This window comes from Eubalaena glacialis, chromosome 1 (assembly GCF_028564815.1).
Source record: "Eubalaena glacialis isolate mEubGla1 chromosome 1, mEubGla1.1.hap2.+ XY, whole genome shotgun sequence".
Lineage (NCBI taxonomy): Eukaryota > Metazoa > Chordata > Mammalia > Artiodactyla > Balaenidae > Eubalaena > Eubalaena glacialis.
The window spans coordinates 167,842,593-167,856,663 of NC_083716.1; the positions used below are offsets into that span (position 1 = coordinate 167,842,593).

A 14,071-nucleotide genomic window follows, 5' to 3' on the forward strand; every position below is an offset into this window, starting at 1 on the left:
AATATTGGCCACATGATGATTTCTACAGCCAATGATGAATATATGGTGTATATTTGAGATTTCCCATAATAAGTCTCCAGATGGAAACACATTCACCAGCATAATGCTAGTGTATTATAGGAATAATCCTGTTCAGTGTATAGATACCATCAGCGTCTGGTTTTCATTATCCTTCATATGTCATTCAAAACAAATATATTATTGTTTGTGATGAGCTGCTTTTCTCTTAAAAAATACGTTATTATATTACCTTACTTATAGTCCAAATCAACATGTTCAAATACAGGAACGGCATCCTTTTAAAATAATCCTTCTAAAATAATTGTTTTCTTATTTCTTATTTCTTTTTTTAGAGAGATACTTCTTTTAGTGTGACATTTAAGAAAATGTTTTAAACATGCTTTTTTTCTTAAAAGAATCTCAAACTAGGAATTTAACTTGAACCACTATGGGCAATTCTGCAACAAAAAATAATCAAAAGTTCTTGAGTTATACTTTATGCCATGATACCTAACTTGGGGCAAGGAGACTATGAATATCTCATTCAATGGGTACTAAAAATACAAATACCACTCCTGCTACCACTGTGGATGATGGTTACATCCCACATTCCAAGCACTCTGCTTAGTTCCAGGCATTTTGATTACATTATGTACTTTAATCTTCACAACAGTACTATCTAATATGGTGGATTTTACTGTACCTACTTTACAACGGAGAGAATTCAGGCCCAGTTGAATAATTTCCTAAGGTACGGAGGCAATAAGGAACAGAACTATGATTTGAACCCAACCGTCTCACTCTAAAACCTGTGCTCTTAACCACTACATGTACTTAATTGATGTTACAAAGATGTTCTTATACTTGATAAATGACTGATCACAATATTCAGCCATGAAAGCACAGCCAAGATTATGGCAAGGCAGGATTGTGGCAGAAAAAAATTCATGCATATAATCCATATTTATATGTTTAAAATAATATCTATACTAATTCTTTTCAGTAAATGCCAGGTTAAAAATAATTTTACAAATTAATTCTGAGGAAAGTAACAATTTTTTTTACTGAGATTTCAATGAAGTCAACAGAAACAGTAGTTGTACCAACTGCAGTTTCACGCCATAAACCACTAAGAAGGAAGCCATCAAAACATTTTTATGTTCACCAGTATGGGAAGCTTTTGATTAGTTCAGGTTTTCATTTTTCTATTATGCTCTGAGGCACGAAGGCAGCATGCATCACATAAATTGAAAAATATAAAAGTGACATTCGTGACACTTGAAGTAGAAGAGAAAGACTAATAAAGGAGTCTGTAAAGGAATCTGCATTCAGTTTTTAAAGTAACTTATTAATAATAAAATCAACTTTTAGCCAAGATTTAAAGGGTTTGATCAATTTATTTTTTTATTCAGTTATAATTTTACACTGTTACGTTTTATTCAGCTAGGAAAATATACCTGTGTCAAAAAAGGAATAGAATATGTTGGTGCCCCAAACTGGTAACATTATAGTGACATTATCATTTACATTTTTGCCCTTGGCATTTATAAAGTAAATGCTTTCTAAGGGAGTTGCATATATTGGACTACATATAATGTCTTTTGACTCCTGGATTTTAGAAAATGAGAAATGGATTGTTAGGAATCTGAAGCTTATATTATAGCTTTAATTCACTGAGTAGCCAAAATAACCATGGGTAAGGGAAAAAAAAGAAGCATTTTTCTTAATAAACTTTTCCTTAGGAAAAGCAAATACAATTTACATCACTTGATTCATATGCTATAAATTTTTTGAAATTATTCATCAAAAGAGTTAATTTATTACTTTTTTTCTTAATTTCTAAAACTAAGATAGTAAATGGTTCCTGAAAATAATCTTTCTTGACTAAGATTTAAAAGATATGGATAAAAAGAAAATAGATAGTCAACATGATGGAGATGATGGCAGATTAAGTCTCTTATACCATTATAATTCCACTTTCAAGAGTTACTAATTTAAAGCCTTAGCAATAACATACTTCTGTAAATACTACAAAGAGAAGGAAAAAAGGGTTTATGTTTTATTTCAGAAGACTGAACAAAATAATTAAGGTTAAGTGAATGAGATAACTACATTATATACTATACACTGTAATGCATTATAAAAGACTACACTGTAAGACTATAATGTATAATAAAAATAGTTTCCAACTACTTGAACATTTGCTGAAACACCTACTCTGTATCGGCATAACATTTTCTAAAGGTAAACTAGAGAGAGTTCTCTCCCCCAAATGACCAACCATTTTTAACTAGGACCTGAGGCTCCGGCTATTCTAATGCAGGTGATTCAAGGACCACACCCTCAGCAGTAATGAATTTGAAAAAGTTTAGAGGTTGGGACAGAAAGTTGTCTCAATTGTCCACTTAAAAAATAATGATGGTCTAGATTAGGACCTGAGAATCAGAGTGGAAAGGAAAGTGAATACTTTAGCCTTTTTTTGGAGAAAGAACTTCCTGGATGTGAAGGAGAGAAGTCTGAATGGAGACCAGAAAGGTCTGGAGAAATACTTGAGAAAATTGGCAAATAAATTTATTGCTTTCAGGTATTTTATACTTTAAAGACAAAATGGAGCTTTAAAGAAAACATTTGAAATGAATTAGTTTTAAAATGTTTTCTGTATTCAGAAATTCAAAAAAGATGCTAAGAAATTTAACTTAAATAGGATTTTCTATTTCAACATTTCTATTATTCTTCATAAATGATACTCTGAACATCTCATGAGCAACTGCTTTGTTTTCACCTTATGTTATGGACACTGAATTGTCTAGTTAAGGAGATATTTGACAGTCCTAACTCTTACATTTCACTGGTAACTAAAGTCAATTTGTGGCTTACCAGAAACATGTTTAGGTCTTAATGGGATGGGTTATCAAGTCTCATTCCTGCTTCACTTTTATACTCTAGCTTATCTTTATTTTTCTTTTGTTGGTCCCATTTTGCTTGATTTTGTATACTTGAAGGTTTATTTATTTTGGGGGGAAAGCAGTATATAAGTAAATAAAGCAGTCCACCAAAAACCAATTCACTGAATGACCTATTTACCAAGTTACTGTGGTTTTTTATCTTTTGTTTTTTAAGTTTTAGTTATCACCAAGACTTTGCTGCAGCAATTTCACCAGGGATTTGTAGTCCTGGGCCACTAAGTGTCAATTCCTTCATTAATATTTGAGATGCCTACTACTTCTAGAATGCTCAATGTTATATAAGCGAATGGATGATCTTTACTCTTATTTTTCTGGATCAGGACCTGTATCTATCCCAGTCTTTGACTCTGATAGAAAAATAGCTGTGATGAATGTTTTAAATCTGGATTAGGGCATTGGTCTGACAATTTTAGGTCTGTTGGTCATTCAGTGAAGGATCATTTACCGAATTGATTTCTGGCTAAATAATTTTCAGTAAATTTAACCACGGTTCAAGTAAACAAAGATAATTTTTTTCTACTACTTTTCTCTTTTAAGTGTAATTTCAGAATCCTTTACTTCCTGATAATTAGTTTATTAAAAAACTTTAGAATGTCACACCTAAAAGGGAACTGATCTTAAAGACCTCCTATAATATATATACTTCACATTACAGATGAGGAAATTAAGGCCTAGAAAAGTAGGATTCCGTTTTCAAAGTAACATAGGATGCTGAATTACCCTGCTAGGAGTCTAAGAAAAATCTTAGGGCACAAGCAAAGCAAGGACATCAAATATTTTTCACAGAACTTGACATTTCATATTTTAAGAAAAACATTAAAGTTATTTTCATGAGAAAAATCAGAATTTTGTTGGATTTCCTTACACCTAATTCACAGTTTAGTATTATATCTATTTTTAGCTACTTTATGGTGCCAGAGGTAGGTAGTGAGAGCTTTATATACCATAAACTTTACAGCATTAGGGATTCTTAATCTTAATAATAAACTATATTAATATCATATACTGAATAGCACTTTAAAGATGTGAAAGAGTAAGAATAGTTATCTGTGCTGGGAGATGGTTGTCACCTATTAAAAACAGTTGAGGAAGATGTGGTTTGATACAATTGTTTCCACAATGCTGACTAGGCTTTCCAGTTACAGTAGGTTACCCTCAAAGAGTTAGGACTGTCAAATATCTCCTTAGCTCTACTCTTGGATTCCTACAGTTGGCTTCCTAGTATAGGCCTTTGCCTAGCCATCAAAAATCCTACCTGGTAGATTAGTGACATAAATTTCCAGAGTTTTGGACTTCTGGTACTGATCTTTCATGCTCTCAGGGTCCACATATGCCCGCAGCTGTGTTGCATTAGGTATGACAGTTAACAGTAGAGTTGAATTAGAACCCTGGTTGTTGACTCCCAATCTTTTGTTCTTTACTTATTTGAAATAATTACCAGCATTACAGTCTTGCCACAGACTGCGTGTTGACTGCTTTACTGTGAAGTCTCCCCTTATTCCTTATTAACAAAACCCTGATTTTAGCTGAAAAGCATTGTGCTTAGTGTTTTATCTTCCCCAGACAACAAGCTTCTCTAAACCAGTGATCATAACTTCTATTTCTTTTGTACTCTGCAGTTTCTCCATGAACATTAGTTTTTCCTCAAAGTCAGGCTTTCAAGTTCATTTCTGTAGTGAAATGTGTTCACAATTTCCTTTATGGAAAATGCCTTTAGGAAAATTTATTTGGGAAAAAATGCCTGGAACATTAAGTATTTGCCACAAATATCAACTGATAAAATGACTACGAAAAAAAGGCTCTTTTCAGTAAGAACTATAGATATTTTTCTTTTCTCGTGGCATTATGCCATTAAAAAAAGCTTAAAAAATACATCTCAAATAGAGAAAGCAACATTTTTTTCCTAAGTCACTTTTAATTGTTCCTTCTTTGCATCTTTCTTTTTCTTTGCTTTTTTGGCCTGAATGCAGCAGACATTTATTGACCTTTGCTTGTAAACTTCCTGGTTGAAAAAAATAAACTTAATTGTTATATTTATGCTTAAATGTTTTGTTCTCTACCATTCACAAAAATAAATCCTTTCCAAATTAGATTATCATATATTTCAAAATAATCTTTGCCATTAACAATTCATTTTGAAACCTTCATATATCGCTAACAAAAATGTGAATACTTTTTACCTTTTTACCTAAGTATCATATTTAGGAAAATAAAAATAACCCTATTTTATATTTACCAAAGTCTGCCTAGCTCAATCTTACTTTCTATTATTCTGACACTCAAAAACAAAATAAAATGAAAACAATGATAAACATTAGGTTCAACTAGTTCTTTATAATGTGATGGAGAAGTCTGTAAGAAATATATTTACCTTATAGCCTTTTCAAAGGGGTTTCACTGGCTAAAATAGTTAAAAGAACTTCAGTAAGAAGGTAGCTAGCCAGTATATCACGTGATTATAAAGAGTGCTATGGTTCATTTTGTTCCATGAAATCTATCATCCTTAAAATCATGATTTTTATAGAAGCCAGTAGGAAGTGTTTGGTATCTAAGGATCAGTAGATACTAACGAGTAGATGATTTTGCAAATCTCTTACCACATTTGTAGATTGAAATAAATAAAATTGATAATGGATAGATTAAAGGCTCCCCCCACCCCAATTTCTTGTGTCAACCCTATCTTATTTAATTCAGGACTTCTCTTTTTAATTTTTTTAAAGTTAATCATTAGATTTTTGTCCTTTAGTTAATGATGAATTTACTACATTTCAATAAATATGAACTCTCATACCTCTCATCTTACTGTACTACATACAAAATTAGTCAATACTTTCAACAAATGTTTGCTGCTAATAAATATATATATATAATCACTGTCTTAAGCTCAGAAATACCTTGAGTCAAAAATGATTAACATATAAAATAACCATGGTTCTCTACTGCAGATATTATCTTCTAACAGAAATTACCATTTCCTAAATTTCATCTGTAAAATATAGAGCTTTGGAATACCATTGCTGCAATTTTTTGAAATACTTTGAATGGAATTAGAACTTATAGAACTACTATTGGTTGTTTTTTTGTTTTGTTTTGCTTTGTTTGGTAAGTTTTAAGAGAAAAAAGAAAAATATGATGGAGAAAATTATATTTTCCAATGCAAATGTTTTATTAGGAGAGTGATTAAGAATACTAATGAATTTACAAATACAGCAATTCATTTGCTATCAAACACCAAAAATAAATATATGAAACTTGGAAAACTGTAGCAGTAACACTTAAAATCATTATGTAAAATCTCCATGCATTTGGAAAACTGAATGCTTAGCTTTATTGGATTACAAGGGGTAGATGCAATTATTTTTTAAATAGGAAATTGTTTTTCACACTATATATGTAATACAAGCAAATTTTAGAAATTATGAAACATGCAAGAACATAGGGAAAAAAAGATCCACTATACCACCAATCATTACATCCATTATTAAAATTTTGGTACATTTCCTTTCAGTCTTTCAATATGCATAGTTTTGTTTTTCAATATACGTACAGCCATCATACCATTTATACAATTTGTATAGAGGCAGACCTATTGTAAACATATACAGATCATCACTGCTTGGTAACGGTGTCTTTATCCCAAATTATATTTTATATCTTCTACAAAATTTAAGCCAATCAAAGTTATTACACATGACAGTTACTCTACCAAAAATATGTAATCTTTGTTCATTTTCATAGAAAACTGTAAGTATATACATTTCTAATTAACTATATGCTTATACATATTGATCATACAATAAAAAAGTATATGGTTCTTCAACTATATGCATCTCTAATTAATTAACTAAACGTTGTTTTGATTACTCACCTTTAATTGTTGTTCTCTAAAAGTATCCTGAAATGAATTCAACTTACTATTATTTTTTAACCGAGAGAAATACTCTCAAAATTGCTAATATTTTCCCTTAGTAGTCTGCTGAAATGTTGGCAGCTTAACACATTCTGGACTTAGTAATTCATCATATTTCCTTGATTGGAATTGATCTCTCAACAAGACAATATGCTTTGGAAAACACTGATTATGTTTAATAAAAAGTGAATGGATGTTAAAGAACATTCTGTTCTGCCTAATAAGGCTTTATAGACTAAGTCTAATTATCACTGATAAAAAACTAAAAGTCCTTTATGTATTGGACAGCAATTAGCTTTCCTCTCAGAATAAAATTCTATTGAACTTAAAAACATAAAGATATCTTTGGCATATTTAAATGAAACAAGTAAGGTTATGATAACATGAATCAAAAGATTTAAAAAATGAGAATTTTTAAATAAAATTATTATTGCCTTCTAATATGTTTTGTGACTTAAAAACTGATCTAGTATATATGGAGTGTGTAAAATAACACTGTGGTTCACTAAAATTCCGAGAATCTGTTTGGTGACAAATTTAGTCCAAGTTAGACACATTTTTAAGTTTAAAAAAGAAAAATCCTAGAATATATTTCCATAAGTAAGTTAAACCTGAGATGAATATATTTTGGCATTTTAGAATTACTAGTAAAGAAACAAGTGGATGTGGACATAAAAAGTCATGGACAACAATGGAAAATAGGTTACACAATGAATGCAAAAGAACACTTGTTAGAAATTTTGAGTTCAATTACGTCTCCGCCTGGTTGAGGTTGTGTAATCTTGGAAAACGCCCTTCATCTTTGAGCTCTCAAAATGAACTTCTTGCAGAATTAGGAAGGCCTTTTCTACTTCTATAACTATAAAATTAAAGGGTAAGATAGTATGGAAAAGCCTGCCTATTCACAACAGAAAATATTAATTGCCAGAAAAAATCTTTCTGTGCATTATAATGGGCCAAAAGAGAGAAAGGTTCAATCAAGAAAGAAAATAACAACTTCAGTTGGTTGAGCATTTTAACCTTTTGAAACATTTTCATGCGTATGATCTCATTTTAACCTCACCATAATCCTATGAGGCAGAAGTAAAATTATGATTGTCTCTATTCTGTAGATAAAGAAACTGAAGAAAAAGTGGGCATTATTTTGTTGTTTGAAATCACAAAACTATTTCATGGGTTAACAAGAATCTAGGTCTCCTTAGTCCATAGCTATGACCTCTTTCAATGGAGCTAATAACTTAAACGGAATAATAAGCATATGTAGCTGAATCTAAGTAAGGAACAAAGGCAAACCATTAAAGGAAACATATAGGAAACAAGGTTTCAGTGGTAAGTTCTTTGCGCTGATTGGTGAGGTTGTGTACTTAATCCTCAAGCTCAAAGGGAGCTGTGGTCATAATTTCAGAAATGTGTATAATTATTTAAAAATTCAATTTCTGCAAAAGGCAGAAATTTCACTCATTTAATATTATGGAATTCCCCCTACCCCCATCAAAAATTATCAAACTTGTAACAATGAATCATGTAGTATGGCATAATCAAATGGACAAGATCCTTCCAAAAATGAAGGCATATTTATCCTCTCTTGGACTGACTTATAACAACATGTTTTTTCCTATTCAAATTAATTTTCAAAAAACTGTTTACCTTCCAGGGAACTAAGGTTTTCCTATATTTCTCATGAACATACAGATACTTTTATACCTGTATAAACTATAAAATTAATGACAGAACTAACAAACAGGAAAAAGTTTACTTAAGAAATTTGAAAAAAATGTCAAAGCTCCTTGTTACTGAAATATAGTAAATTGAGGTCTTGTGAGTGTTTACCACAAAGTTATATGTATAGCTATACGAATTAACTAACAAAAGGCAATGCTCCAGAGTGTAGTGAAATTTACTTCATTTAGGTTATGTTACTACTTTTTGGTTCAAAGACTGTACTTTTTAAAAAGTGGATACCTGCGGTCCATCTCTGGCTTCATAGAAGTCACCCACTCTTATTTTTGCACTGAAGCTGAAATTGTCCCTTGAGATATCCATTATTCCATTTCTGCTGAGATACTGAAAAAATCACATATTTTTCCACTTCAGGTTTTAATAATTACAACCCAGCTCTGATGTATAGCTATCTTCAGGACACTACTGTTTTGCATAGTCTATCAAGGGGCTATGGATTTACAGGAGATCAATTTAGGTTAAGCACATTCATTAGTCCCATACAAGAGAATATTTTGTATCAAGGAACTTTATCTGAGAAAGGAGTGTACTTTTTTTTCCGTAAGCATGCTTAATAGGCACCAAATGTGTGTTATTTGGTGAAAAGTATGTACCTTTATTACTTCAGGGTACTGCCTAAGTTTCTTTCCACATGGAGCATAATATGCTACTTCTCCTTGAAGGCGCCCTCCAAAGTTTCTTATTCTTGTCTCTCTCTGCCAGCTACACATAATAGAAATGAGGGTTATCACATACTTAATTTTAAGAAAGCTTTTAAAAATAAAAATTAAAAAAAGTTTAAGAACACATGCTCTTTAGAAAACATGAAAAATACAAAGAAAACAAATATAAACAGCCAGTCATGCAATTCAGATACATTTACTATTAAAAGAATTTAGATATTTTTGCTAAGTAATTCAACTAAAAATTAATCAAAGACTCTATTTACAAATATTAAACTCCATTAAATTTTTTAAGAGATCATACTGGCATTACGTTGGGTATTCGTACATGTTCAGTAACATGTGTCAATGTGTACTGATTTTTCACACCTGAAAAGCTTTAAATGAGAAGAGTACAGTAAACCTGGCTCTCTGCTCTTTGGGGATCATGAAAATTCTCAGTTCCTATTCAAGCATTTTAGCCAAACTCTGCTCAAGTCCCTCAGTTTCGCCCACAGTGGCTTTCACCTTCCTTTAAATCTATCTTCACAAAAACCTCTGACACTCTTAACTGTGTCTCTGCTCTTTGCCAAATGATTTGCTCTTGTGACTTTTTCAGTCATATTCCCACCTGGATGCATATGTTCCCATCTGTCATACCTAAACCCAGAAGTTAGTCTTAACTTTTTTCTGGTATATCAACTTCAGATATATCAGCTTTGCTCCTCTGCTCTAACAAATACTATGCAGTATATTCACTTCTCTTATTAATAGTAGAGAATGAGAAATCAAACATGCCTAAATATGTGGGGGGAAGTATAAAGATATATCTTATTTTGCATACCCATATTCCAAAGGAATACGCAGTTCACGTTCATCTGTTACTCTTCTTCTTTTGGAAGTGCCTTCAAGAAAATTCAACCAGTTAACATAAAAGATTAGTTTACATACATGAAAAATTTTTGATAGTTTTGAAACTTTTCTTTGAATAATATATCTTAATGACTTGAATTATTTAGTGTATTTCTGCAACTTGTGCATTATTTTTAGATTCTTTTCAACAAAACACATTGCATATAAAGTAAAGGGTGTTTTTCTTTTTTTTTTTTGGTCTGCATGACAGAATAACTAGTATTTCTCTCTAATGAAAAGACAATGCAAGGTAAAAATATACAGCTTTCCCCTCATTTTGTTATTAATGAAATGGCTAAAGAAGTAGGAGGAAAATAGCAGATAGAGGTTTCAGAAAACTATGTACAGTTGTTTTCCTTGAAAATATGAGTTTTCAGATGCTGAAAAATTTCAACATCTGGATCATATATTTTAAAATAATATAACTTCTATAGCCATATGAATCTATAGTCAAAAACGCTTTCAATTAATCTAGAGTACAAAGAATAGGATTATGATTATATGGAAAAATTTTCATAGATAATGATCAAGCTTCACCAATACAAATGCACACATCTTATATTAGTAGGATATCATATTGGTTTGTGGCAAATGAAAACAAAGCTAGAAAATTTCAAGAAAACAGTGAAATATGTAAAACAATATAATATTTTACTATACACATCTATATTTTCTTAGCTATTGAATGAGAATAGAGATTAATTTGGGAGTATTAATGTAAAATCTTTTAATGAAGACCTCTGAAAGTTTATAAAAGGTCAAATAGAAAAAAAAGATATGGCATGTTAAAGGAATAATAATGCTAACTCACTAATACAAATGACATTGGCTATGTGTTGGGCAGATATGCAATTGTACCTTAAGTAACCAAGTGAGCTCATTTTTATAAATTACAAAAAAAGTCCACTGTCAAACTCTAAACTCTAGAAGCATAAACTGAACACAAAAACAGGAAAGTATGCAAACTCAAAAGCTGCCATCAATCAGGTTCTTAAATTGGAAGCACAGAGAATAAAAATGGTAATGAGTCATATCCTTTGAAAATACATGCTGACCTTTCTTAGCCAACCTAAAATCTAGCCCTTGATTCCAATGAGATCATCCCCAGAACATTGTATAAATAAGAATTCTTGTTATGGTTTGACTTCTACTTCACAATAATAAAAATAAAGTGTAGGTACCAGAGTGTGGACTTGAAGTAAGTGTGGAAGAAGGTGTGCCAAGGAAAGCAGGTGACTGGGATTCAGAACATAAGGCAGCAGGAGCAGAGCCTGGGGCTTTTGCTATGTGGAGGTTACGAGGTGTTGAGTGAGCTGTGAGACTGATGGAAGGGCTTTTGACAGAGGAAGTTGTTTTATTCAGTTTCATTGAAGTTTTCTCTCCTTCAGTATCACTATCTGATTCATCTTGGTCTTTATCATCATCATCATCCTCTTCTGATCCTTCTGTATCTGATTCTGAATTACTATCTGATTCTGGGAAGTAAAAGAAGCATTTGTATATTATAACTAGATAATCACCAACAGTTTGCAGTTTGTATCTAAATGGAATAGTTCAGGAATCGGCATCTGTGACTGAGAACTCAAGTGAGCAACTTTTCTGAAGAGTAAATGTAAAAATTACTATCTTAAAAGCTATTTGAGTACAATGTATGCAGGCCATAAATCCTCAAAATTCTTCGTTAAAAGTAACTGTTTTACTCAAATCATAAAACTTAAATCATAAAACAGTTCTTCTCACATGACAGTATTCACATGATGAGTTTCTGCTTAGTTTCAAAAGCACTTTTAATTTAATAAAGAAGCCAAAGTATAGAGGAAACAGAATTGATTATTTAAATTAATAGATTCTAGTAGCTTAAGAAGTATACTAGGTTCAATATGAGGAAGAGAACTCTGGAACTATCATTATCCTTTCTTCTGGGCTTTGAGGCCAAAGAAAACAATTTTTGCAGGGAGATGCTTGGCTTTGGGGGTTACAGTTATTCTATTTAGCTGCAAGATTTCATCAAGCTTCTCAGGCTTTACAAAAGACTAGGATTACAGAAATAACTGTGGGGAATAATTTAATGATTTAATAATTTAAGTTCATGCTAGCAATGTAGTCCTATAAATGCATCCATTCCTATAGATATGTAAAATCTATTTCTGGATTAAACTTGATAACACAGGACTAATACTTGGACTGTATCTTAATCGTTCCCAGAACAACAGCTTCTGTGGAATTGTTTTTTGTGTAGTACTAGCTGTCTACACTGAAGTTCATTATAAAAATTATCTTTGAAAGTTATTAATATTGATATCCATTATCTATCATGCTAAGTTGTGTTTATGGGAACCCTAGGAAAAATATTATCAGGAAAAGCTGTTCTTACCCTGAGCAAGTAGGTTGTTTTTACCTTATAGACACTTTTTAAATTGTATAATTGACTATATTTTCCTCTTCCTATTGGTAGATAGAAAATTTACAGTTGGATTTGTGGCTGACTAGGAACAAATCCAAAAACTTTCATAATATGTATTTCATCTTTGTATTTAAATTTTAAGCTACCTTATATTTTATGTTTTCAATCTTCTGTGGAACAAGAAGGAGAGTTAAGAGGAAATAAAACAAAAAGAAATTAAAAAGAAAACTAGAAAGTAAATCAAAATAAAATCAGGGGGTACTCTATATATGTTATTAAATAAATTCTGTGTTGCTAACAAATATTCATAGGGATATAGATTTTTGGTATTTTCTGAATGACTGTGACTACAATTTTACCTTTATTCAAAATATCTAGTGACACAATATAACAAGCAGCAGAAGAGATGAAAAAGAAAGGACAAATGAGTGGTCATGAATTAAATGAAAATTAAGCAAGTTCCTGAATTTCTTAATTCATGAATTATTTATATTCAATTTAAAGTTATTTGTTTAATGTTAAATGAATAACAGAGCTGAGAACTTAATTTAGGATTTCCAATTTCAATTATTCCTGTATTTTACCACTCATTATAGAAAGGCACATAGCTGTGTGAAATACAGTGAATGACAATGATTTTCAGTCTGTGAATTAAGAACCTCTTTAAAATGTTTTGGTTCACATAGCATTTAGAGAAATACTTTAAACTTAAAAAATAGAAAATAACCTGATTGGCTGTCATCAGATTCATCATCTTCATCATCTTCCTCATCTTCTTCCTCATCATCTTCCTCTTCGTCCTCATTTGAATCTTCAGAATCTTTGCTACTAGGAATGTCTGAATCTGTTCCTCTGAACTGTTCCACTAAAGATTTTGCAGGATGAGAGTGATGCTGTGTTTTTACTGTGTTCACATTATTGCTAACTGCTTTTTCCTTCCCTTGACTATGCAGTATGGGAGAGGCAGAGGGCATGACAGTTGTCTGATTGCCAGGGGTTCTTCTCCCACTTGTACTCAGATTTACAGGTGAGGAAAAAGGGGTGCTACTTGAAGTAGCAATGTTTTCATTAATCTTACTCTGCATTTTAGTTTTGGTAGTAAGTGCCAGAGGAGCTTCTTGAATGACACTTTGAATAACTCCATTTGGTTGATGATTACCTAAAAGTGCATTTGTCAAGAAAGGATTAGGGTGGTTGTTTTCTAATGTTTGTTTTGGATGTGCTGGTGAACTAGAGGTTGCTTTTGGGTTTGACAAAGCTGCAATAACCTTCTTCAGGCTCTTAGATGACTCCTGTTTCTTTAATTGAGCTGGGAATGTCTGTTTATATTGTTCCTGTTGAAACATAAGTTAAAAAAAAAACAAAACAATAATGTACCATAAGAACAAAAATTACTTTTTTTTGCTTTCTGTATCTGACAACAGCTACTCATATACAAATTTAAATCATGATATACAAGTGCTATAAAAGTAGTGGCAATAATGACTAGTTGGTTCCT

The 14,071-nt window shown here is 31.5% G+C and overlaps 1 protein-coding gene across 17 annotated transcripts in view; it reads right to left on the bottom strand.

Moving 5' to 3' along the window:
- BAZ2B (bromodomain adjacent to zinc finger domain 2B) overlaps positions 1 to 14,071 on the bottom strand; it is a 390,549-nt gene that overhangs the window by 77,700 nt on the left and 298,778 nt on the right. For 11 of the 17 annotated variants that reach the window (XM_061184127.1, XM_061184227.1, XM_061184217.1 and 8 more), the window contains 5 exons: positions 13,301 to 13,907; positions 11,351 to 11,644; positions 10,102 to 10,162; positions 9,210 to 9,318; positions 8,839 to 8,940 (listed from right to left, as the gene is read on the bottom strand). In XM_061184127.1, the coding sequence (XP_061040110.1) occupies positions 8,839 to 8,940; positions 9,210 to 9,318; positions 10,102 to 10,162; positions 11,351 to 11,644; positions 13,301 to 13,907 (1,173 nt within the window). The remainder of the gene's footprint in view (positions 1 to 8,838; positions 8,941 to 9,209; positions 9,319 to 10,101; positions 10,163 to 11,350; positions 11,645 to 13,300; positions 13,908 to 14,071) is intronic. The other 6 variants (XM_061184246.1, XM_061184198.1, XM_061184236.1 and 3 more) reach the window with 3 other exon arrangements.